Source organism: Sebastes umbrosus, chromosome 22 (assembly GCF_015220745.1).
Source record: "Sebastes umbrosus isolate fSebUmb1 chromosome 22, fSebUmb1.pri, whole genome shotgun sequence".
Classification (NCBI taxonomy): Eukaryota; Metazoa; Chordata; class Actinopteri; order Perciformes; family Sebastidae; genus Sebastes; species Sebastes umbrosus.
The window spans coordinates 10609732-10637730 of record NC_051290.1 but is presented as its reverse complement, the minus strand read 5'-3'; the positions used below and the strand labels follow the sequence as shown (position 1 = coordinate 10637730).

At 39.2% G+C, this 27999-nt stretch overlaps 1 protein-coding gene across 2 annotated transcripts; it reads right to left on the bottom strand.

Moving 5' to 3' along the window:
- Positions 1-200: 200 nt before the first annotated feature.
- On the bottom strand, positions 201-27853 carry casq1b (calsequestrin 1b). Of its 2 annotated transcripts, XM_037759053.1 has the most exons (12): positions 27429-27853; positions 9709-9741; positions 7164-7257; positions 4590-4690; positions 4294-4405; positions 4114-4187; positions 3745-3875; positions 2556-2601; positions 2364-2418; positions 2122-2222; positions 1359-1433; positions 201-1097 (listed from the first exon to the last, which is right to left on the bottom strand). In XM_037759053.1, the coding sequence occupies exons 1-12, from the start codon at positions 27663-27665 to the stop codon at positions 783-785; spliced, it is 1374 nt and encodes a 457-aa protein (XP_037614981.1). In that variant the 5' UTR covers positions 27666-27853; the 3' UTR covers positions 201-782. The 2 variants fall into 2 exon arrangements, with proteins under 2 accessions (XP_037614981.1, XP_037614982.1); XM_037759054.1 differs by lacking the exon at positions 9709-9741.
- Between the last annotated feature and the right edge of the window lie 146 nt (positions 27854-27999).

Here is a 27999-nt window from a genome sequence, read left to right as displayed (position 1 = left end):
ACTGTATATTGATTAAATGTAACAATTGAATGATACAAAGCATTTATGCTTAAACAAAGCCCTCCTTAATTGCCTGCAGACCACACACACACACACACACACATATAAATAATGTATCTCATATGCCAATGACAACAACAAACAGCATTGGTTTTAAAATATTTTTGTCTTTCATTTTTTAATATGAGAGCAGAAACAAATTATTTTGTAATTTTTTTATTTATTTTCCGGTATCTTAATAGTTTTCCAAGATTGTAACAATCTTAAGACTGTCCAGTGAGTTTCAGGTTTATTCTCTTTAGAAATAGTACAAGAAAGTGTTTGTTTCTTCTCTTCATCAAGTAGAAAACATGATCATTGAAACAGGATTACAGTAAATTGGAGAAATTGAGAAAAAGGGGTGAACCCCCGGACTGTGACATTAGGTAGAAATGTCAGGGAAGTTAGCCCCTGTTGGCCTCTTTGCTCACATTCATTGTGAACCTCAGAGGTGAGAGATTAGCATATTTTAATACAGTAGCAAAAGACATATAACATTTGAAGCTGCAACCCTGTTCATCAACAGATGTGCAAATCCTCTGCTTCTTTGAAAATCTCCTTCCCTGACTGACAGTAAAAGTTTCCCATTGGGTCATCATATTTGTCCCTTACAGGAAACCAAACAGGAAGCAAACAGACACAAAGTGTGTTTGCTGCAAGATGTTAGAAAAAAAACTGGTGCTATTTTTGGGTTTTGCCATTTCTGGCTAAATTATATAGAAGTGAAGGATGGTGGTAAACATTTATTCATCATCGTCGTCGTCATCATCGTCGTCATCATCATCATCATCATCGTCGTCATCATCATCGTCATCATCATCATCGTCGTCATCGTCGTCGTCATCATCGTCATCATCATCATCGTCGTCGTCATCGTCATCATCGTCGTCATCGTCGTCATCGTCGTCGTCATCATCGTCGTCATCATCGTCGTCGTCGTCCTCATCATCATCATCTGGGTCAATCTTTCCCGAGAGAACGTCCTCAATCCACTGCTCGAGCTCATCAGCCGTGGGCATGTCATCCTGGTCATCCATTTCCATCCACACGCTGTCGGCCTGTCAACGATACGCACACAAAAATAACTTACAGAATGACAAAGTGATTTCCGGTGCCCGGTTCACTGCTCAAAACGGGGGTAAGATAATAAGTAAAGTTAGAGAGTATGCACGACATTTAGAGCAAGACTGTAAGACTGTCATGCCGTGGTAGCATTTTGAAAGACCTACTTAACAAATAATGTGCTAGAGACAGTTTTTTTTTTGCTGTTCTGAGCTACACTCCAAACAACTTGAAATTGGATGAGAGAGGTTGCTTACGTCTTCAACGTCAACCACACCAATGTGAGGAGAAGAGAGGTCGATGCGGAAGGTCTTCTCCCAGTATGGCACCAGCTGAAGGAGAGACACAGACAGATGGTTAGGTAGGCTAATATATTCTGAGTAGGGCTGTCAATCGATTAAATTATTTAGTTGCGATTTATCGCATGATTGTCCACAGTTAATCGCAAATTAATCGCACATTTTTATCTGTTCAAAATGGACCTGACCAACAGCTGTCAGTGTGCTGACATGACTATGACTTGCCCCAAACTGCATGTGATTATCATAAAGTTGGCATGTCTGTAAAGGGGAGACTCGTGGGTACCCATAGAACCCATTTTCATTCATATATCTTGAGGTCAGAGGTCAAGGGACCCCTTTGAAAATGGCCATGTCAGTTTTTCCTCGCCAAAATTTAACATAAGTTTGGAGCGTTATTTCGCCTCCTTGACGACAAGCTAGTATAACTTGGTTACCAATGGATTCCTTAGTTTTCCAGTTTCATTTGTATCTTAGCTTTAAAACTGAGCCTGCTACAACCTAAAAATCGCAAGTTGCATTAATACAATATAGAAATCAGTGGCGTTAAAAGGCAGATAAAACACAAGACAACCAAAGGATCAACATATTCAGTGATTTTTAAATATATCTTCAGGCCGTACACTCAGAAAAAGAAAAAAAATTACTACACTAAAGTAAAGTATAATACGTAAAATGTGCCTGCTAGTTGATATACAGTTGGAGTGAGTGATATTCATACCAGGGGGAAATTGTCGGGGTCGATCCAGATGATGCTGAGGTTGGGGTTGTTAGTGTTCTCTTGTGCCACCTCCTTCAGGATTTCCAGGAATTCAAAACCGTCTAAGGAAAAGTTCAAATGTCAGGTACGGTGGTGAGCCAGGTGCCATCAAGTATTAGCTAGATATTTGATCATCCAGCTGATTCAATCACTATGTGGATAGTATCAGTGATATGTAAAGAGGCACTAAGGTAGACATTTACCTGGGTCATCTTCCTCAGCAAAGGCAACAATGTGCTCTCCATCAATGTCGTCCTCCTGTGAACACAAAAAAAAGGATAAGACAAGGATGCTCTATATTTCCACTCTAGATTGACTGATAAGTTTTATTTGAGAAAAAATGATCATTGTTTAACAGATGACTTTTTAAAATAACAGTTTCTTCAATCTCTTACCCAGATCTCATACATGCTGTGAGGCTCAAGCTTCCTCAGTGTGGGCCTGAAACATTCAAACATGAAAAATCAAATTGTTAAATTCACATATGACATATAATTTCAAAAACACTTTTTTGAAGAAATTAAAAAGATTTGTGTTCATATGACCATTCCAAAAATTACTCAAAGGAGTGTTTTTTCATCTGTCACCTCTGTGGTCGAGATCTGGTCATGTTACCGCAGAACTTGGTTTGAGGATTATCTGCATTGATTGTATACATTTTGCAGTGGTGGAAGTACTCAGATCTTTTACATAAGTAATAGTAATAAAACCACAGTGTAAAAAATACTATGTTACAACTCCGTTTTAGCGCATTTCAACGGAATTGCAATGGAATTGCAATGGAATTGCGTTGCTAGGCAACAGCTTGGGTCCATGTTTGCTTCCTGTCAGCTGATGTCATTCACATACACTGCAAACGGAAGTAAAGCAGGACACATTTAGATTGTTTATGTTTAAAACTGTGAAACGGTCTCAATATTGTATGTTTGTGACATCACAAATGTACAGAAATCCTCGCTTCAAGGCACAGTTTCTGAATACGGGCTGTGTGTATTTCTCCATGGATTGAGCATTTCGATATTTTCACAGTATTTTTATAGGACTAAAACCTGCTTTATAATAATACAAAAAAAATGAAAATCTCACTTTTTACAATACGGGACCTTTAAGATAAGATGACATAAAACTTTATTATTCTGAAGGAAATAAAACAGAGTAATAAATATAAAGTGTATAAGTAATATTAACACCAGTGCAAAATAGAATTGTGGGAGTTTGATAAATTCAGTAAAATTAGTAAACTAAAATAGAAAATTAAATTACAACAACGTGAGTATGGAAAAAAGTGTAAAAATATAGTGTACTGTATAAGAAGTAATACTAACACCAGTGCCTAATAGAATAACAATTAAGTAAGATAAATTTAGTGAAATTAGCTAAAATAGAAAAGTAACATTGCATATGATGGCAATTAATCTAAATCTGCAAAATAAGTATAACTAAATCTATTCAATAAATATAGTGGAGTAAAATGTACAATATTCGACTCCGAAATGTAGTGGAGTAAATGTAGCATTAAATGGAAATACTCAAGTTAAGTACAAGTACAATACATCAATACATGTATGTAAAAAATGTTCTCACCTGTCATGCTGTTCGATGTATTCAACAAGCTCGGACTCGAGATAGGGCTTTCCTGGAATGGTGACTGGCTCCTCCATGAACGGCTCATAGAAGTCAACTTCATTCATCTTCAGCTTCAGCTTCTTGCCGATCTGAAATCATGTAAAGAGAGAAGAGAACCAGACAGGAAATACAAGGTCAAAAGAAAATCTTAAAAAATATTACAAATGTTTGCTAGCACAGTTTAGTGTTTAACGTTATTAATGACCCAATAAAATCTTAACATTTAAATAAATGTCTCTGTTGTTACAAGTCCATGACATTACTACGTCTCCTCATTTCTAATGAACTCAAATTCACATTTTTATGCACAAAATACTTAATTTAAACCTTGGGGTCAAATGTGGCATAGAATTTGACGAAGGGGTGGAACTCCTCAGCAGCGTCGTCGTACTCAATGAAATCTGGATGGGGAAAATAAAGAAAGACATATTATTAAGCTGATAAGAGAAGTTTCTTTAAGTTTGATCTGTTTGAAGCTCAGTCTTTAGATCGTAATCTTCAACCTACGAGGAGATTTCTCGCTCTTGAAATAGCCAACCAGCTTGATGACCTCATCGATGTTATGGAAGCCCTTCAGCTCGCGCTCGTTATCGATGATCTCCACGGGGTCTTCAATCACCTGACGAGACATTTATATGAGTCCTGATATCTAGGTAACATAATTCTACAAGCAGAATAAGGCAGTATGCTTCAAGATGTGCTCAATGTATCTATCTTGCATACAAGTTGTACAGTTAGAAATAGGACCAAACCATAGTCTGAATTTAACCATAATATTTGGCACCGAGCCATAAATGACTTACATCGTAGAGGAACTCTACTATGGTGTCGGCTGCCAGCTCTCCGTCATACTCGATGATCTCGTTGTTGGCAAAAATGTAGATGCTCTCCACCTCATCCAGACCTGGAGAGAAAGAGGTAAACAGCCATTACACCCATGGGTGGATTATGAGACAAGCAAACAGCCCCACCACCTCGCCTACATAGGAGCAAGACACAGACTTTATAGTTGCTTAGCCTCTTTTTGTTGTTGTTCTGTGTCTCTTTGTAGTTGTTGCATATCTCTCTGTGGTTTTGCATCTCTTTCTAGTAATTTTGGTGTCTGTTTGTAGTTGTTTTGTGTCACAATATTTTGGTCTTTTTGCAGTAAGTTCTGGTCTGTGGTTGTTTTGCCCGGTTTTGTAGTAATTTTGAGTCGCTTTGTAGTTGTTTTTTGTCTCTTGGTAGTCATTTTGAGTCTTTTTGTAGTCATGTTGTGTATCTTTGTGGTTGTTTTGCCCCTTTTTGTAGTAATTCTGAGTCTCCGCAGTTGTTTTGTATCTTTTTGTCATCATTTTGAGTATATGTAGTTGTTTTGGATCTTTTTGTAGTTCTGTCTTTTTGTGGTTGTTTTGTGTCTCTTTGTAGTCATTTTGAATCTCTTTGGAGTGGTTTTGTCTCTTTCTAATCATTTTGAGTCTATTTGTAGTTGTTTTGTATCTCTTTGTAGTCATGTTGTGTGTCTTTGTGGTTGTGTTGACCCTTTTTGTAGTCATTTGGAGTCTCTTTGAAGTTGTTTTGTATCTCTTTGTAGTCATTGTTGTGTCTCTTTGTGGTTGTTTTGTATCTTTTTGTAGTCTTTTTGAGTCTCTTTGCAGTTGGTTTATATCTTTTTGTAGTAATTTTGAGTCTCTTTGCAGTTGGTTTATATCTTTTTGTAGTAATTTTGAGTCTCTTTGCAGTTGGTTTATATCTTTTTGTAGTAATTTTGAGTCTCTTTGCAGTTGGTTTATATCTTTTGTAGTAATTTTGAGTATATGTAGTTGTTATGGATCTTTTTGTCATCATTTTGAGTATATGTAGTTGTTTTGGATCTTTTTGTAGTTCTGACTTTTTGTGGTTGTTTTGTGTCTCTTTGTAGTCATTTTGAATCTCTTTGGAGTGGTTTTGTCTCTTTCTAATCATTTTGAGTCTCTTTGTAGTTGTTTTGTATCTCTTTGTAGTCATGTTGTGTGTCTTTGTGGTTGTGTTGACCCTTTTTGTAGTCATTTGGAGTCTCTTTGAAGTTGTTTTGTATCTCTTTGTAGTCATTGTTGTGTCTCTTTGTGGTTGTTTTGTATCTTTTTGTAGTCTTTTTGAGTCTCTTTGAAGTTGTTTTGTATCTCTTTGTGGTTGTTTTGCCCATTTTTGTAGTAATTTGGAGTCTTTTTGAAGTTGTTTTGCCCCTTTTTGTAATAATTTTGAGTCTCTTTGCAGTTGTTTTATATCTTTTTGTAGTAATTTTGAGTCACTTTGCAGTTGTTTTATATCTTTTTGCAGTCATTTTGAGTCTTTTTGCAGTTGGTTTGTATCTTTTTGTAGTCATTTCGAATCTCTTTGGATTTGCTTTGTATCTCTGTAGTCACTTTGTGTCTCTTTGTAGTCACTTTGTGTCTCTTTGTGGTCGATTCTTTGTTGTCATTTCATGTCTCTTCCTGGTTGGTATGTGTATCTTTGAATGACATTTTATTTGTGAGGCAAACTTACTTACTTAAACTCACTTAAGCCCTTACTGTATAATACGCTTACACTTGCTGTTACAACTTCCATAGCCGTATTTGCATTGCAGCATGTCTTATTTTGCAATAGCAGCATATATTTAAACAATATTTAATTATTGATTCATCACAGAGCTTGTGTGTGTCAAGAATGATTCCTCTTATTCAAAAAGAAGACTAGAAACATATAAATATGTCAGTATGTAACATATTCATATACTTGATTTTTCATACACACAATAAGTGCTGCTCATTTGGGTTTACAGCTGCAGCACCAGTTTTTACAAAGAAGCTGTGATATCTCTGGTCAGCACTTGAGGGCAGGCTTGTTTCATATATTGGCTATCATTGCCTTACTACAGTTTGAATCCCATGTTCAAAGAATTTCTTATTTTGACATTTCTTATTAACATATTTTTTTTTTTTTTTTTTTTTTAGTCCATCCATCTTTTGTCTTGTCAATTGTGTATTTAATCATTCATTAGTGAACATGGAGTAGCACGGGACAGGTTCAAGTGTATCAAAAAGACACAAATACTACAGTAAATTAGCAGATTAAAGAATTTCCTATAGATATTTATTTCCCAGATTACAATCAAGACCGGTCCCCTGAATCTTGATTGAATGCTTGTTATATGATTGGAGACAGTTCATTGATTTATATGTTATTTGGAAAAAAGAAGAAATTTGCTGAGTGGCACTTAATCAACTCCATTCAGTGAAAACAACAGGAGAGACCATGAGAAAAACGGTGATGGAAAGAGATTGAGCCAAGTTTCTTTTTTTTCTCTCTCTCGGGATCATTGACAATTAGGCAATGTTTTCACCAGCAAGGTCTCAGTCAATGATTGGCAAGCTTACCAAGCTTCTTGGCAACAGCAGAGCCCTTCTTTTCATCCACCAGGCCGAATCCAATGTCCTCATCATCAAAATCGCCCAGAACTTGGGCTGCCATCTGGACAGAGACACATAGACAGAAAGAGAGAGAGGTAGGGGAGTGAGGGAGATGGAGAGGAAGTTGTATTTAGTATCACATGAGCACTGGTTCTATCTCTAGCCAATCTTAGCGTCTCGTCTATCCGTGATAGACATTTCCTTAATCTCAGAACTCCATTGAAAATTTCAGTTTCATTTACGCAAGCAACCCCTTGGCATTTCATCTTTATTTCAAAGGCCTTACAAGCAAAAAGCTTTGGATTGCTGCCTTGCACTTTCTAAATCGGAGTGAAACCAAAGCCAACAATTGACAGCCCTCATAGCCGGCGTGAGAGGAGCGCAGACAGCGGGGGTTACCAGAAGAACAAGAGGGGCAGAACTTGAGCCAACTATGTTGAAGGGGAAGAGACGCTGCAACAGGTGTGGTGGAAAGGAGAGCAGCTCACACTTTGCGATAGTGAAGCCGCTGCATACATGCACATACATACTGTTAATATACAGACTAAACTGTATTTCTCACAGTTGTATACGAAAACACACTACCATTTTCCAGTTTTGATGCTAATGTGCTCTCCATTTTATTGCTTTAGCACCTGCAGGTTTTGAAAAGATGACTGCCCCTTTAAATATGAGGTTAGACTTTGAATGAAGTGAGTCAAAGCGTTATGTAGCGCCTTGCAAAGCGGCATAAATAACATTCATAAGCGGCCAAATAGCTTGTGTAGTATGCATAGTATGATATAGTATGCGCTTTGTTGCTCTTCAATCTTTAATGCCATCCATTCTTTTGGTCTCTATGAGTCCAAACACATTAGCTCATGACTGGACTTAGGCCACATTTCCTGTAATCTGGTTAGGAGGATTGGCCTATTTACCTTAAAACACTAAAGCAAGATAATTGCCATATAAGAAGCTGATGGGAAAGGTTCCATTCGGGATTAGGCTTCTTTTACTTTAAAGGGGAAGTTCGCCCAAATTAGAAAAAAATAACATATTTTCTCACTCCTATTCTGTCTAGCCGTGCAGATAGTTTCAGTTTTATCTGCTGAGGTCTTAAAGGAATAGTTCAGTATTTTGGGAAATACGCCTTAAGGCCTTTACACACTGGGGGTATGACGAACAAACGATCCGAAAATGCGAAATACTCGCCTGCGAATATTATATATCTAGGACTTTTATTGTGAAAGGTAAGAATTAAAGGAGTGGGTCTGCTCTGTGCTGCCTTTCTCAAGGTTGAAAGGACTAAGCTAAGCTAAGCTAAGTGCCTGCTGGCTATAGCTTCATATTGAAGGCACATCTAAGTCTTCGCAAGAAATCAAATAAGCGTATTTCCCAAAATGTCAAACTATACCTTTAAGGTTCCCGTTTCTCGGACGTATGGTGCCTTCAAATGAAACTCGGGAGCGCGTGTTTACAACACGGGAAGTCGTGTACTCAATATGCTTGGCGATCAAGTGGTTAAGTCGTGAAGAACACCGCTGCTAAGCAACGGCAATATTAACGTTACTGTCGTCGTCTAGAAGACAAAGAGGCTAACAATTTGGCAAGCTAGCAAGTGGGTAACGAAATGCAAAGACATAATGACAGAGGAAAAAGATGAGGCCGCACGGAATATCAACATTTTCCTCAGACATGTAAAATTATGAAGAAAAAAAATATATGACTAAAATTACAAAAGAAATTGAACTTCCAAGGCCTCCGCCATTTCTGACAATGTCAACAAACACGTCACAACTCACGAACTCAGAGCTGTCAGAAACTTTCCACTTACGAGGTCATCAATGCCACAAGAGGGGGGCGTTCATATGGACTCTCTTCGTGAACACGGCAAATACGACCCCATTTGAAGGCACCATTATGTCACACCACAATTCAATGGAGGTTAATGGGTTTTAATTTGTGCCGAGTTTCTCAAATGTAATATTTCAACGCTTTGAGCAGCTCAAATTAAATATGATTCACTTCTGTTGGAATTGGGTTGATGGCAGAAATTCTAGGGAATATATTGGCACATAAAACCAAAAACTACCTATAATGTAAGACATCACTAGTAGTAAATCTGATTTTAGTGATTTGGATGAAGTGACCCTTTATGATCAGTGATGCGCGGATGAATGGGTGGGAGGATGAATGGATGTTAAAGTGTGATTAATAGATTAGATGGAAGCCTTTCTTTAATCATTCTTCCCTTTCTCTTTCACAAGTAAATCAGCTTTCTATGGCACACAAAGGTGCCATCAAAATTTAGACTCAAACTGGGACAGCCCAAGCTGCTGCTGATGCTGGACTTTGAAAGCAGTTCAGTCTCTCTGTGATGTCTGGTTGTTGCTTTGTTGTAATTTCGTCTGTTTTTAAACTCAACTGCAGTCAAGGAGTGGAAGAGAACAATCAGCAGATACTTCAGCGGCAGAAGGAATCTGTGTTTCGCAGCCCAGCTTTGACAGGCACAAAAAGGCAGACCTTGACATACCTGAAAGATAATTGCTGCTTGACTTGTGATCAACTGCAAGAAGAGGTAATGCTTTAGGGCAAAGCACAATAGTCACAGCCTCCAGGTTTACAACAAATCGGAGTGGCCTTCACAGGAGACAAAATAGGTCCAAACTTGAGATTGTACTTGGTTTTTTAAGCCCCATTCACACACGAATATCGGTAACACTCTACTTTAAAGTCCCCTTATTTAACATTTATAAGCAATATACAAACATCATCGAAAACACAACGGATCTTAGTTTCAGGTGATTATACACTAATGAAAACAAAATCCTACAGACTGATCCTTTAAAGGGGACATATCATACTCATTTTCAAGTTTGATTTCTACTAGAACATGTTCAAAAAGCATTTTATTTTTCTCATATACTGTCTGTCTGATTATACCTGTAATCGCCCTCTGTCTGAAAGGCTCCGTTTTAGCGCCATGTCTCTTTAAGCCCCTCTCCTCCCGAAAAAAAGCCCAGTCTGCTCTGATTGGCTTGGATTGGCTGATTGGAGCATGCCGACCATCTAAGTTACTTTATGTCTTACGCTTTAAGGATGTATATTTACTGTATATGTAGCAATGACATCATACAGAAACCTACATCCGCTCACATGGGAAAACGTTTTTAGAAAGGCTTGGGAAAATAGCATTTTGACACTAAAATATGCATACTTCGACCAAAATGTGATTGTTCAGATTTGAATACATAAGGAAAAACACTGGGAAGATACAGAAGGATATAAAAACCTAAAATTAAAACAAATAAATGATGTTTAAAGAAAACGTAAAGTAGAGTGATACCAGGCTATCTTTACCTGAGGACCTCACGTTATTTTTAATGCAAAATTTCAGATGACGTCGCATCTCAAAAATGTGTTGATCTCATTTTATATTATATATTATATTGATATAAAAAGGTATTCCCATCCTCTGCTCTTCTTTTTCTTTTAACAGAGATCATGAATTTTTTTTTTTGTCGAGAATTATATTTCATGTTTCATTTCCATCATATGCAAAGATGGGACAGACTTTGTTTTTGCTGTACAACAGTACCAGAGGCCGTGAGGTAATGCTAGCTGAGTGTGAACAGGGCTTAACACAAGGGAATCAAACAGTTATTAAATCATTTTTGAGTGTAGCGTGCACCAGTGATTGAATAATTAGATGTTTCTTAATTCTTTCAATCACTGCCTGGAAGCAGAAGAGTGTCAAGTTACAGAGAAACACAACCGTTTTGAAAACATTTTCTTTTGTAATCCGTAATAATATTAATATATTAATGGATGGAGCGGCATTAATAAACTGTGCTGTAGCGCAGAGCTTGACATCAAACTCAAATTACACTTTTTAAACCTCTTATTGTGCTGCATGGAAATGGGTACAACTATATAAGGATGTAGTTATGCATTTTTTTTTTGCATGCGGTAGATAACTCCATACACAAGTCAAAGTTTTTCTTTCAAAAACACCCACAAAAAAAAACCCACTGACAATTACAGAAGTGATTTTAAAGAAGAGAATTACAATATTGACTTTACAGATTAAATTTTCGAGTGTAGAACTTGTTTGTCCGAAACTATTCCCCTTCCCTTTTTAGGCATGGCCATATTAGTAACGCTGGGGTATTTATAAAAGAGGTGAAGTTGTGGATGCTTGCAGTGGGGTGGAAGCGAAGCAGGGAGTCCCACAGCTATATAAGGACGTGTAAGAAAGCATGTTGAGGAGCAGAAAAGAAGATCTGTTACATATAGAAATGGGTGTGGAAAGGGAAGGAGGGGAAAGGCAGACTGGGTTGATGAATGGAAGAGGACACTTGACACGCAAGTTAACACTTCACGGCCATGATCTCCTCCTAGTTTTGTCCTCCGCTCAAACATCTCTCATTTCTGTTTTTCTGGTGTTATTCTCTCTCACGATCACATCCTTTCTTTCCCTCCGTCTGTGTCCATCCGGATATTTTGTCCTGACTTAGTCTCCCCTTAGACATCCCTTCACCCTTCCTCATCTGTTCCCTCGCTATCATCCCGACCCCATCCGGAAGTCTGGGGTGCACGGCGCCAAGTGAGAGGTCACCGGCGTAATCGCTTGGCTCCGTCTCCCAATGCCCAGTCAGTGTCAGCTTGTCAGGTGACACGAGATGAGGGCAGAGTGCCATGGTGAGTTGTCAAAAGCGTGCTCTGGGTCCCAGTGCTGCACTTGGCTGTGGCAGTGAACGATGAGCTGGGAGAGGGGGTGGCGGGTTCACAGTGCAGTAGAGGGGTCATATTTCTTGTAATATAGCCAACCACATGCTTGCTCAACACTAATCAATGCAGGTTAGCTTTCATATTGGTTACTTTGGTACACCTGGACTTGAGTGGCAGGTGTTATTGCTACTGCATAGACACGCTTGTGTAATATGTCTTAAGAGTGTTCTGAACCTAGCAGTCTCTGATTTGTTCTCTCTGTGTAACAGCAGTTGGACTTAAAGCGTTACTGAGGACCGTAGCTGTAGTCAGCTTGGATTCTCAAATGTTACATTTATTCATTTGGCAGATGCTTTAGTCCAAAGCGAGATACAAATGAGATAAAATCCAAACCAAAGAAGAAGCCTCAGTGAATGAAAGTGCCCCAATGCTCAGTTTCAAATTCTCCAACCACGAGTGTAAAAAGTTACAAATTCTCCCGACAGGACTGTAAAAAAAAAAAGAATTCCACCTGAAAGGAGTGTAAAAAGTAACAAACTCTCCGAACGCGAGTGTAAAAAGTAAGAAATTCCACCTGACACGAGTTTAAAAAGTTACAAATTCTCCCAACAAGACTGTTAAAAATAACGAATTATCCGAACATGAGTGTCGAATAACAAATTCTCTTAACATGAGTGTAAAAAGTAACACATTCCACCTGACACGATTGTAAAAAGTTACAAATTCCGACGACAAGAATGTTAAAAAATAACTTATTCTCCAAACACGAGTGTAAAAAGTAACAAATTCTACTTGACATACATGTAAAACTAATTAATTCTCTAAACACAAGTGTTAAAAGTAACAAATTCCACCTGACACAAGTGTAAAACATAACAGATTTTCTGAACACGAGTGTAAAAAGTGACAAATTCCACCTGACAAGGCCGTAAAAAATAACAAATTCTCCGAAAAAAGAGTGTAAAAATTATAAAACAAATTCCAAGTGAAACAACTGCATCAACAATTCTAATCAACATAAGTTCCTATAAACTTTTGAATCACTTCTACAACATGATCCACCTCCCCTATGTCTTTGTATCATCCGTGCCTTTTAAAAACAGCTAAATACACGCCTTCCATGTGTCACTAACATAGTGTGGTGTTTACGTCTGATGCTTGTGACCAGGAAGTGTACTTGAATGCAATGATTGTATAGTTTTTTTTGTGGAGTATTCCTTTAAAGAGGCAACAAGTTCAGTGTTTTGCTCTGCACTGTTCTGGTACCACAAGATGACAGTATTGTATTGGTTGGCGTGCCTTCACCAAGTGCAACTGCAGAAGTCACCCTCTGGTCCGTGATGATATTCTGAGACATTTCACATATGAAACAAAGCAACAGAAAAGAAATAAATGACAAAGCAGGGACTGTAATCACAGTAATTTGCTTAGCATGTTCGGAGAGCAGGATACACTCTGGACACGTTCATCACAGTCTGGAAGCGATTCGATTTCAGTGGTCAAAAGGGAACAGTGACTTCACAAAACACGTTTTTGGCCATAACTCAGGGGTTGGTATCCTAATTATTATAATTTCACACAAATATGTAATAGGATAAAATGATAAAGCGAAGACATTTTGGACAGACATGGATATAAACTGCAACTTGACTGGTTGGCGGAGGGATACAACCACGAGGCAGTAATTCTAGTTATTTATATATCCATCCACCCAGCGCTGTTCTTCTTCACTCCCTCGACCATATGAGTCTTTTTGTTTGGTTGTTGCCATGTCACACATTTGTATGTCACCTTATGATGTAAGTCACTCAGTGAGAACACAAACACACACTCAGACTGTAATAGCTTCCACACCAGCTGCAGAGAAACAGCTAGCTTTGCACTTAGCGTTATTGTTGTTAATAAATTATTTGTGCCCAAGTTTAAATACTCAGAGCTATGAAGGTGAGTGCATGTACGTATTTGTGCATAATGCAGTTTGCATGTGTTAACGTGGTTTCACTCATGCCATAAATGCAGGTAAATCAAAAGTCATTTTTTTTTTTTTGTTTGTTGTTGTTTTCTTACATAACTGTTAACTGCATCTTATAAGTTGTAGCGGGCTCAGTTTTATGCCATGTCATACTAGCTTGTCGGGAAGGAGGCTAAATAACGCTACAAAGTTACGCTAAATTTTGGCGAGGGAAAAACTGGCATGGTCATTTTCAAAGGGCTTCCTTGACCTCTGACCTCCAGATATGAGGGATTTGAGCATATTTTTTATGCTAAATGCAGTACCTGTGATGGTTTATGCACATTATTTGGCATTTTTTTGTGTTGATAATAGTATTAAATACTTGGCAAATCTCCCTTTAAGGTACATTTTGAACAGATACAAATGTGCGATTAATTTGCGATTACTCGCGATTAACTATGGACAAAATATTTCAATTGATTGACAGCCTTACCTTTTTTTTATCAGATTTTCATCTGTTTTTATTAATAAAAATAATAAGATAATCTTAAAGAATAAGTAATATGATAATTTTCAAAAGCAATCCATAGTTTTTTTTCCATTGGTCTCCATTCATTTCTACATGGAACAAAAATCAATTTGCAGAGACGTGAAATCAGTTTGAGACATATAGTAGGCAATGGAAATATGTCCGTCGTTTGGTTGTAAAATAAATTGTTGCTTTGGAATGCAAGATTAAGCGCAGACTTATTTGAAAAATCTAAATTGTGATGATGTTTTTGGAAAGAATACAAGCAAAATACAACGCTGTGATGGATTACTTAAGCCATCAATTTTCACACTGGAATAGAAATAGTAGAAACAAATGGCTGCATGACAGCAACAGCATTCAAAAAGTCAAATCCCAACAGTGTGCTTTAGAATATGTTTAACAGTAAAAGTATGTGTTGATTTGTAGTAAATGAGCTACAGCATGCAAAAACAGTGCTATTGTGCACAAACTAGTATAGTAACAAAAGAAGCAGCTAAGTCACACCATCATCTTTCTCTAATTTTCTCTAATATCTGGTCTGCTAACCCCCAAAAATGCTGAATCTGTAAAATGAAGGAACATTAAAAGGTTTTCAAAGCAGCAAGATTTCCCGTCTTCCTGTATGTGTCCTGGGATCTGTGCAAAATTAGAAGTTCAGCCAGCTTTCCCCCCAGCCAGATGGTAAATTAATAATGGCTGCTGTAACACATCAGGACGTTCTACACCAGGCTGTTACATAACACTGCGCCGGGGTGGTCATGAAAGATTCAGATACAACAGTGTCTGAAACACAGGCTCTGACTCCCCACCAGCTATAGTGTAAAACTGCACCATTCGGAAGGAGACAATCCAGGATTGTGCACAGAAATAAGATGCTGTGTTTAATGTTTTTTTGAGACTATAAATCTAAAAGAAATCTCGTCTTGTGTTTATTATTTTCCCTTTTTCAACACGTTCTCATGGGAGATATGATGAAATGCATGGAAAGCTTTTAGAAATCTCAAACAGGCACACAAGCTGATTCACTACAACAAACTGTGAGGGCACAAGTGTCTGGGACCATCTGTGAATGACTCACTTTGACAGCAATGTGCCACGTTACTGTACAAACATGTCGCATAACAATCTAATAAGCTCATGCATTTGTCAAGCTTGGTTTTTGTGAGTCACATAAAAGCCATCAGGTGTTAAACCTGCAGTAGGCAGAATATTTTTGGCATCATTGGACAAAAAATCAATAATAACCTTTCAGCATATTATAATTTAAGTGGTCTGAGAGAAAACTAGACATCTGCACCTCCTCATGGCTCTGTTTTCAGGCTTTAAAAAAAGCTAGCTCTTGACGGGAGACTTTGGCCAATCACAGGTCATTTCAGAGAGAGAGCGTTCCTATTGGCTGTTGGCAGCTGTCAATCACTCGCTAACTTCAGTGAAACGGTCAAACTAGGCAGCGCTAATCAAATATGAATCAATATTATGTTACGTTAATGCCTATTTCTCACCTCAAATGTTTTCAGAAACATCTTGTAGTGTACTGTTTAGCTGTGAAATGAGAAAGTTTGCTCCCGCTGGGGTTGACACTTGAGCCTGTGTTTAGAAACAAGGTTATGGAATGGAGCAATCCTTAATTAAAGTTATTAATAACACTACACTGCTTCTCTAAGACATATTAATACCATATGTGCTTTAACAGTCAATTGCAGCTCTATGAATGTATCTTGTGAATGGGGTAATAAAAGCAGCAAGAAGCAGATACAGTAGGTTCACTTACACGCGGTGATGTAAAGCACTTAGGCACTGTACTCTCAGTGCTATCTTTAGTCTGGTTCACCTCTCTTTGTGGCATGAAGATGTAAGTCAGGGTTTCAACGTCCAAAAAGAAAAATCACATTTAAATCTTTCATGCTGCACCTTGATCCTCTGCATTGCCTTGACATTTTTCTCCCATGAATAAATGATAAGAAGACGTTCGCTGATACAGATATAACGGAGGAGGAGGGGCGGAAGCAGAAAAGAACATTTCTGGGAAAAAAAGCCAAAATAATATGTGTAATTCTGAGGGAGCGCAGCAGGGTCATTTATAAATAATTATGTACAGCAAGAGGTACACATACTGTAACACACTGTCACATGGTGCAGTGTTCTTGGAGAATGTTCATGGGTTTTATCATGAAGACAGTCAGTCAACATTGGGGTGGGAGTGGCGGAGGCGAGCGAGGAGGTGGCGGGGGTAAATTTAGCATGACAGAAACAGCATGCGGGCTCTCTGCCATGCACCACGGGAACTATTTTGGCCTGTTGTTGGGAACTGCTGACAGGTCACCTCACTGAGCTGCAATGCTCCCATCTCATCTTGAAGTAATCTAGACAATCTTTGGTAGGTAGCAGAGACGCTCTTTGTGGAAATATGATTTAAAATACTGATTCCCACACTTTACTTGTTCTCCTATTTCCTATATTCTCGTTATTTTCTTTCCGTCTTTACTGCACAATTTTTCCATCCACGCAGCAATGTTTTCTGTGCGCACACATTGTCTGTAAATGTCTTTTTTTCATGAGACAGGCAAAGCATGAGACAGGCAATCTGAAAAGAAATCATGTGCCTCTGTGTCCTCCGTTGTCCTCCAGTGTCCCAGGTGTCCTCCGGTGCTCCTAATAGCATCTGCTTCATTTCACAGACTGGAGGAAAACAACCAGTCAGAGCTGATCTGGAGTCTGCCGTCCAACTGCCGTCTAAGAGAGCCGGCTGTCAATCACTCGCGAACTCCGACCAAACGGTCAAACTAGGCAGCGCTGATCAAATATGAATCAATATTCTGTTACTGTAATGCCTATTTCTCACCTTTTCAGATACATCTTGTAGTGTACGGTTTAGCTGTAAAATGAGAAAGATTGTGACCCAAGAATACAGCCAATAGGAACACTCTCTCTCTCTGAAATGACCTGTGATTGGCCAAAGTCTCCCGTCACAGGCTAGATTTTTTAAAGCCTGAAAACAGAGCCATGAGGAGGTGCAGAAGTCTAGTTTTCTCTCAGAACACTTGAATTACAATATGCTGAAAGGTTATTATGGAATTTATGCCCAATGATGCCAAAAAATTTGTACCTACTGCAGCTTTAAGGGGGGAACTCCACTGATTGCACACATGATTCTCAGTTTCCCTGTCACGAGGAGTACTACAGTTGTATAATGTCGTCTGTGACTCTGGAAAGATGCTAATGTGGTGCATCGTGGGAAATGCAAGGATCCTGTGTTTTTGTTGTGTTTATGTTACGTTGTTTACTTACATATTTTACTTAATTCACATACTTATTTTAAGCCCAACCATGATGTTTTTTCCTAAATCTAACTAAGTAGTTTTGTTGCCTAAACCTAACTGCGACCACTACCAGTTTTGATGCCTTAACATAACCGCGGTTGTTTCGTGGCGTTAAATGACGCTGCACAACGTAAAGACCGTAGTGTATAAATGACATGCGAAAGGCCTAAAATGTGTTATCATGACACGCAGAAATGTCATGCTATTTATATGCTTTGATTGGGTTGATCATATCAGCTGTTCACTGGCTTTGCCCATGCAGCAGGAAATACATTCAACTCCGATTTTTTGTTTCAGAGTTTGTGGCTTCTATTCATTTTCTAGAGTTACATTTTTGGCATAATAGCTGAAAGCACGAGGAAACAGTTTCAACTTCCATACTCAGAAATCCTGCCAAATGACATCCGTGAACTGCTTTATACCAACTTTGATAGGATTTGAAACATCTTTCCCCCCTCTGTGGACACCACAGCAAGGTGTATACTAGAGAGAATTTAATTGATGAGTTAGTTGATATGAGCCACTCCTCTCTATCGCAGCCACACTTCAGATCCCCGGTGCCGTCGACAGCTGTTTCATGAAGCACTATAGTGATGATGAAGCCATTAAGTGTTTTTAACTGAACCAGATTGCAGATGTGCAGATGTACTCTGTAGAGGCTGCTTATGAAAATTCACAACACTATTCATCTGCTAGAGAGGTGCTTGCTTCGACTATGACTGTGCTCTAACATCAATTTGACAAAATAATACAAAATATACCTCAGAAAGTGTGAAGAGATGACTCCGTTCCTGGTGGAGTTTTGGTACAATAAATCAACTTGAGAACTGTAGTTCATCATACTCAATCTGTACAAAACACCTTGCTTAAATAGACAAAAAACACGATATCCTATTCTACTGTAAGGTCATACAGTACTTACCACACAGATGCACGGTCATGCCTGTGATTAATGAGATGTATCTATTATAAAGGAAGAAATGGGAGAAAAGAAAGATGCATTTGGGATAGCTTAGCTCCATATTGTGACAGTGCATCAGGCAGCAAAATATAAAGTTTCAACAACAGCTGAGACCCTCGATATCAATAGGCAAACACTTCTATTATTAATCCTCTACAAACAACAGGTGGCTTTTGACATGGAACAAACCAAGGACACTTTATCTAAACATAACTCCCGTCTCATTTAATGACATCACATCTGACAAATTACTTCTTAATTTAGTGCCTCTTTCACACTGTTAATAAGGGAGTCGAGATGCTGCGCGAGGAAGGTAAGAGGACATCCATCAAGACGTGACGTCGCTCTCGCACAATTTGACAGCGGTGTCACTTAAGGGAGGGAAATTGTTAAGTATTGACAGCTGTGCTACTTGAATGAGGAAAGGTTAAACCGGTGATTTGGAGTTTACACAGCTGAGGAGTAAAGGTAGAGCTCTTTACGATGTTGGACGTTCTCACAGTTTGGCTTGAAGCTACCTAATCTGGAGTTCATGAGGTAAAAGGGCCACGGGGGCTTGGCCTGTTGGCTCAGCCTGGTCCAAGAGAACGTGGTAATGAGATCCGATCCTACTTAAGCATTCTGGATGTGGCGTGTCAATGTCATTGCTTAAAATCAGAGTCAATGCTCGTTATCCGGCTGCCTGTCAGTTTCACAGGTCGTTGCATTGGATGGACATGCTACGGAGGACATATGAGTTATACTGACCCTGTTTTACTGGAATCTGGAAAGAACCTGACTGGTTGCCAATTTAGCGTTAAATCCAACCCCTCTTAAGCCATGTTCCCACTGCATGGTACGGCTCTGCTTGACTCGAATCGACTCACTTTTGGTCCTTTTCTCTGTGTTTCCACAGCAGATTGTACGCGCTCAGTGCAGGCGGGATATTCATCTGATCGCCATAGCGACAGCTTGTGAAAACTGCATCTTCAAGCACCCAGGAAGAGCACCGGGCTTTGAAGCAAAATTGACATAGTGGTCAAACAGTGGAGTTACAACTTCTGTGTCTGTCACGTGATGCCATTTGGCCCAAAAATACTTTTTCCCATAGACTTACATTGGGAAAGAGACATCTGTAAATCAGAAGTTAGTTTGGAGAAAAGAGTAACTGCAACCACACATTACAAAATGTTTAATTTATCTACATCTTATTTTGAAAAACAAATCTCTACATGCTTTAATATGTGTTGTAATACCTGACTTTACAGTTGATTGAATTAAAGTTCAAAGTTTGAGTTTTATACATGCCAGAGGAGCTGAGGTGATTCAGTGAGCACATACAATATTATCCCCCTTCTTTCTCTCTCTCTCCATCAATACTATCCACTACCGTTTAACATGTAAGTCTGGTGTGCCGGTGAAAAGGAGGAGGGCTCCAACAGTCAGTTTGGATAGCGGTTACCACAGCGACTGTCTGACCTTTTCCCAGATCCCTCAGTAGATGGAAGGAGATTAGAAAAGACAAAGCAGGAGCCTCCTTCAAACCATAAAGATTCACTGCACATTATAAAGACTGCGCGTTGACTTGCCTTGTGAGCACTTGTGTCACCTTTTTCAGCTATTAACATAATGTTATACGACCTGAGGGGGAAAAAGGGAGAAGAAACAGCCCTCGAGCAGTCTTTTCCTTTAACTCTTCTCTTACAGGAAGACTTTGTGCCATGGGCTGTCTTGTGGCAATATAATGATCAATGAATTAAGATTTAATGTACTGTTCCAATAAAGTTAATGTTCTGTAAGTATATATATTTATATACAAATCATAAAACATTTAGTTTCATGGTGCTGTGCTGGGTCTGAAAAGTGAAGCCAATGTTTAAGTGCCTTAAACATGCGTTCTTTCTAATAGCCAGCAGGGGGCGACTCCTCTGGTTGCAAAAAGAAAGTCTATGAAAAATTTAGCCTACTTTTCACTTGATTTATTACCTTGGTGAACATGAGTTTATGGTCTCAATCGCTAGTTTCAAGTCTTCTTCAATACTGCATGATGTTCATTTAGTAAAGCATGGTCCCATTTGGAGTCAAATAGACCATAAAGCAGGGGATGCTTTAGGGCGTGGCTACCTTGTGATTGATAGGTCGCTACCACGGCGTGGTCCGGTCTGGGAGTTGTCCGTGTTTTCGTCTTACAACTTTTTCACAGTGTGTTTTCAGTTCATGAAAGTTATTTGTAACATTTTGGTCGCCTAAAATCGTCTTATTCAGTGTTCGGTGGTACTTGGCTTCACCTTCTTGTGTCACTTCTAGTTGCAAAAAAACAAGGTGGCGATGACCAAAATGCCAAACTCGAGGCTTCAAAACGTGCAGTCCACAAACCAATGTGTGACGTCACGGTGACTACGTTCACTTCTTATGCAGTCTATGATACTAATCCATAATTTCAGAATTTGAGATGCCTTTTAAGAGTCCACTCGCCACTCTGTGAAGCTGTACATAGTAACAGCAGTGCAGACATGCCCACTTCAAGTCAGCACATTGACACACTGACACTCTGACAGCTGTTGTTGCCTGTTGGGCTGCAGTTTGCCATGTTATAATTTGAGCATATTTTTTATGCTAAATGCAGTACCTGTGAGGGTTTCTGGATGATATTTGTCATTGTTTTGTGTTTATTGATTTCCAATAATAAATATATACATACATTTGCATGAAGCAGCATATGTTCCCACTCCCATGTTGATAAGAGTATGAAATACTTGACAAATCTCCCTTTAAGGTACATTTTGAACAGATAAAATATGTGTGATTAATTTGCGACTAATCGCGATTAAAAATGTTATTCGATTGACAGCCTTAATTCTTTTGTATAAAATGTATCTCTAGTCTCTACGGGTGTTACAGATGACATTAAGGAAAAGGTGGTTGCTGCTATCTGTTCATACAGTTTACTGAATGGTACACAGGGTGGCTTAGCAACAATGTGTGTGCGTGTGCTGTTGGTAGAGAGGGTGGCATGTAAAAGATCAGTGCAATCTGAGCCGTGTGGGGTGCAGTGATTGATGAGTATGGGCATTTACAGTATGCTGTATGCCAAAGGTCAGAGTTCAAACAGAGAGAGAGACAGAATGAATGTGCCGACAGCAGACAAGTCAGAAAAATGTTAATCAATACCAGCATTCTCAAAATTAGAAGGGGACCTACATTTTTAATATTTCAAATGTAATCATTTTGTCAAATATGTCCCATACCCCTTGAATTTGTTTTCAGTTCATTACACAGATTGTTGTTAGGCTGAATGTGAATACTCACCTAGATATTAAATGGAACTGGAAACACTGCATGGTCATAGATACTTTATGTTAAACCCTGTTGCTAAGCCAAATATGAAAACCTCCATGAAATTATCACTTTGCCACCTCCATATTAACAAATGTCAAAGTAAAAAAAAAAAAAAAAAACTCAACCCTGTGGTGAGTGTGGGGTTGTTGGTGGCTGGTAGCTGTGAACGTAGCTGTAGCAATTCAATTTCAATTAAATTTTTTTTATATAGCATCAAATCATAACAGAAGTTATCTCGAGACGCAGTGTGTGTACAGTTTATTTATCGGTGAATAAATGCTACAACTCCTCAAGACCAGACCCGAGCCAACCTCCTGCATCTGCAACTCCGGCTCAGACTCTCTTAAGGTGGGCTGTTAAGGTGGACCATCTTTTCTCCTTAAAGTGACAAGCTACTCTTCTTAGTTTTGCTCAGCTTTTTCATTCATTTTTAATATTTCTTTTAACCGTTTAACCAATAGCATTAATCGGATAAAATTCTTCATGTTGGTTAAACGGTTGATTATTAACATCCCTCCTCAGAGTGCATTTTAACTGACCTACGTCTAGTACTCTCCATCCCTGTTGATTTGATAGCAAATTAATCGGCAACTGTTTTGATAGTCGATTAATCACTTGAGTCATTTTTCAAGTTCCAGCTTCTCAAATGTGAGAATTTGCTGCTTAAATGTGTCTTGCATTACAGTAGATTAATATATTTTGGGCTTTGGACTGTTGGTTGGTTGGTTAAAACAACTTGGGCTCTTGGATATTGTGATGGGCATTTCTCCCAGTCTTCCAATGTTTTCTAGACCAAACAGGTTAACCAGTAACTAAATAATCATCAGCTGTATCCCTAGTATGGATATGTTTTAAATAAGAAACCAAATAATGACAAATAAAATCTTCTATCTTGATTAGTTTCCTTTTTTGCATCTTCTCAATCTCTGGTTCATTCACCAGCTCTGTGGCTGTCAGCTAGTAACTCACGTTTACCAAGTGGCCACTATAACTTGACACTTTTATTACTCTGCTGATACGTTCATGCCAGAACTGACAGCTCCCTCAACCTCCCTTTTTTACGTGCTATATTTTTTGTTTTGTAGTTTTAACTCTCTTTTTTTTATTTAATATTCATGTATATTTCAGCTCTGTCAGCAGAAGCAAAGTCCAACTGTCTTCACCTTTCTTTCAGCTTTTTGTACAACACATTCCCACACAAAGCCAAAACATATTATCTATTTCATCCTGCATGCAAAGTGGTGTCATCATTCACCCCACAATTACTCATTTAGCACATGCAGGTTTTGTGGCGCAACATAGACCTCTTCCATTGAGTATTACTAAATAAAACCGCATTATTTAATGTAACATTACAATGTATTCACAACTCCTGGCCACTTCAAGGGGAGTTAAAAGTTTACCATGCCATCACAGCTGTGAGGTAACACTGGATTATTTTTCACAGACTAAGATGACTACCAGCTGGGGTCAAAGGTGACATGTTGGACATATTTTGGGAGTGACAGGGTGACTCACGCAACCTTTTTGAGTGGAAAATGCTGAGTTTGTTGTTGACGCGTGTCGCCACAATGTCTTAGCTGTCAGGATTTCTGTCGTGTCCGCATTTCAACCTTCTCATCACTCAAACAAGTTCACTAAAAGTCAATTTAATCATTTGTACGAGCTTTGGAACAACCACATGCAGCTATGCAGCACAGTGAAGACACTACCGGAATTCACACAATAGTAGCATAACGTAGCATGTAGTGTGTGTAACTAATCCTAAGAGGTGTTTGTAACAGGTTTGTTCACACGTAATGGACCAAGAAATCTCTGCAGCAGTTACACAGATTTAATTAGATGGCAACAATCTGCCATTTGCTTGATGCTTTAATACATCATGTGTACATTTACTCTGTGTGTGTGGCTCAAATTGGAACTGTAGTCCTAAATCTGGTATGGTCATGCAACCCGATCTCACGGGAAGGCGTATGAATTGACACATTACAAGGGCACTCATGAGGCCCTTTTTGTGTGTCACTTGTACACCACGGCACACAACAAAACTAAGATAACGTCCGTTAAGTTTAGGCAACAAAACCACTTAGTTAGGTCTAGGAAAACGTCATAGTTGGGCCTAAAATAAGTACGTAAACCAAGGACAAAACATACGGAAACAACGTAATGTAAGTACGGAAAACACGTCACTAAAAAAACATGTCACGTCACTAATGTAACTTACAAAACAAAACAGCAATCTCCAACACCTGTCTCGTGGTTGAAAGTCCTGTGTTTGTTGGACCTATCCACATCCCCTCCAGGGGAAATTACAGTTGTTTGATTTTAGAATAAAAATATATATTGACAAAGAAAAGTTATAATAAACATAGAAATAAGAATATAGATGAAATGTAAATGTGTGTGCATTATCAAACATAAATGGAAATATAAAACTAACTATCAAAGAAATCGCATAAACTTAAGTACAGGGGACATCAGATTACTTGTATACCATTTCATCTCTTTAATGAATACATTTTTACATTTAAACATTTTTAATTAATAAAAAACTCATTTTAAGTTCCATGTTCTGTCATCTATTATTCCTTTACTTCTCCTGATGTTTTCGATTTTTGCCGTTTTATTGTTTCAGTATCGCTATCAAGATATTTAGGCAGGGTATCGTATTGAAGCCAGACATTTGGTATCATGGCAACACTACCTGGGTCATGAGTGTTTTTCATCTGAAGGATATAAAACACTTATATTCAGGAGGGAAAAAAAACAATCTACTCGTGGCAGCGCCTGCATGATCTGTAGACTCATTTTCTAAATCTGTTTCTATTCATATCAAAGAGGAAGCTGTGGTTTGAAAAAAAAAATGAAGACAAACCATTTACTTTCCTGTGTGTCTGACAGTATGAGTGAACGAAACAGCTCCAGGGAAAATATCTTCAAATTGTCGGCTCTAGCAAGAAATATATATTTGGTAAAGTCACACAAACAAGCATTCATTTTGCTCAAATTAAGACGCAGTCAAATAAATGTAATAATCCTTCTGTAAAAAGCACATTATATCATACATGTAAGCTTCAACCAAAGGCGGATATGATTTGACTCCCTGAGCTCTGCGCTTTAATAATTCATACTTCCTGATTCATAGGTGGTAATGACCAGCTATTTTAAGCATCCCCTCTGAGCACCGCTAGTGCTCTTTCCTGATTGGCTGTACGGTCACAACTGGCAGGAAGTCATTAACAGAGTAACAGTCCAGCAGGGACCTACTCCAATAAGCATCTCTGTCACAAGCCAAGAAGCACGACTTGGCAGCCGCCGATAGGAAATTGATCAGATCCAATGACTTGAGTGTGTAAATGATGGTTTAGGACATCAGCTTGCACCCAGAGAGGGTGTGAGGTAAAACCAAACAGAACAGTGTGTGTTGGCTGAGCGATCTGACGGAGCAGTGGGAGCAGTTCTTGAGGTGAGATATGGCCCTCGGCTCTCTAGCCATCCCAAGAGGGCTTTTAGCCTCTTGCTAAGCATGCAGAGCTGTCCCGGGCTATTTACAGAGGTGACTTATGCAGGCTAGTGTAAGGTACACTGTGCCGCTGTAAGAAGACACTGCTGCTCTGACAGGCAGAGGATTACTGCGCTGAATACAGCGGCTGACAGTGGGGCCCAGGTGCATCGACCGTGGGCCGGCTGGTAAAGAGTCCGTTGGATTGATTTGTCCGATAAGAGTTCCCACGACATGCATACTCTTTTTTACTAACGCTAACTGATCAGCAGCACTGCTGGAACTGTTTCAAAGTAAGAGCCTGGCTCACAGGCACCTCAGTAGTGGTTGTTGAAGGACGAAATACTTGCTTTTTACTGGTCACAAGCATCTTCTCTATTTACTAATACAGCCTCTGGTTAACTGGCAGTTAAACCGGGCTGTAAATGTGAAGCACCATATCTGCAGACATAATCTACAATACAACTAGGGATGCACGATACACAGCATTTATCGGGCCCCATAAATTATTGGCAAATAATGGGAAATTTATATTATTATGTATTTTTCTGATAATGAAATTATAGCCGCTGTATTATCGGCTGATAATATAAAACCAAATTGTTTTCATTGACTTAACAAAGGCAGCATCTACACACTCAGATACCGTTTGCGATCCGCCAATAAACAAAGAAGAAGAAGCGCTGACTATGGAGCCAAACATCTAATCACTGGCGTGGATCATTTTCAAAGTTCCAGAGGAAGATTTTTTGATGTACCTTACTAGGAAAAATAAACGAACATTTGTAGAGTCAGAACTGTTTGTTTCTGTTGTGTTCTTTGCTTACTACATCTTAGCCTTTCTTACCCTCAGATGTGCATAAACTACAGGTTATGAACTTCTTTTTAAATACAAAAATCTGAAATGATTGGTTATCTGTATTGGCTGACACAAAAAATCCATATAAATACAACTTGTAGGAAGTATAAAATGTTCAAGATTGGTCTTTTGTTCATTTTAGAGGTGTAACGAGGTATGATGAATGCCATGTCACAAATGTAGTATAATTTCTACAGTATACAATAGCTTGATAAATGAGGGCCATCGTGTGACATAAGCCTCGATTCACTTGTATTAATAATGAAACTTTGAGGAGTTACATATGGCCTTATATTTCGCCAATGTAAAGTATCACAGAACTCCATTCATGCAAGGTATTTTAGACACTTTGGTTAGCAATGATTGACTTATTCTGAACCTGCTGTGAGACGCTGCTTGAATGCCATGGAGAAGTGAATGACTTGCACAATAGATGCACTTCAATGATGCATGTTTGGTGTCACTGTATGCAAAAGACACAACATCATTTGACTTTGTGTCCAATCCGGTAATTTAATAGGAAACCATAAATCTCCCAAATAGGGGATATAATTGATGTGGTAGGCTCTTTGCGCTCTGGCATTTTATTGGATTTTACCATATGGACACTACAGTATAGCCATGTGAACTGGGCTAAGCTGACTAGCATTGTGCGATTGTCTGTTTCAGAGAGTTGCAATAATTGTCTGAATAATTGTCATAGGCAGTACTTCCCTCCATCCCGTGTCTCCTGTTCCCACGTTCTCCAACCTGCCTCCTTCAGGTCAGCATCTATCCAGTCATACTTGGCCGACTGCCACACCTGAAGGATCCACGAATGCCCCAACTCGACCTCACCCCCATATCTTTCCACCTGTTCTGCTTGCCTTCTTCCTCACCTGTCAACAGCCGTAAAAACCCCACTTATCTGAAACTCTAAGAGCAAAAGCCATGACTGCATCCAGGAATCCCCCAACTGGAGCCAAAATTCTCCATGTGAAACCCCTTCCCGTCTTTCCCCTCTCTTCCCACCATGTGACCCTTCCCCCACATGGTACGACAGATCCATTCAGTGTCATGCTTTGGCGGAGACCCACCTCCAAAGCCAGCTCCTCTATCTGAAACTGCTTCATGGCACTGCGGCTCCCGTCCACGTTTTTGTGGTAGTAGATCACCATCACGTCGTACTTCTTCATGACGGACTTGTAGTTCTTCGCGGTGAGGTCGTGGACGCGGTCTTTGCCATCGTACTCGGGGATCTCCAAGCCCATCTCCCCCCAGGACAGGGTCCCCAAAGATAGGAAGACCCCCAAAAACACCCAGCCCCACTTCATGGCTATCGTCACCTGGTGGACGCAACAACGCCTCTTCTCACAGCCTTAAGTAGAAGGGGGAAAAAATACAGCTTTACCGTTGTCCCTAACGCAAGTTGGTGTCAAGCAGGGAGAGTTAGGAACAAAGTCCACTTCCTTTCCCCACCGGCTAGAGAAGAGCAGGTCCGACAGTGACACCCCCTCTTTAAAAAAGAGCTACACGTGGTTTTGCTGACGCCGTTGGCTGAAAAAAAGGGGGAGGGGCCCTTTTTGGGGACGCACATTGGCATGTGAGTAGGCGAGACACCCGTCCAAGAGCCATGCACAAGCCAGAGGGGCTGCCAAAAAAGTAGGA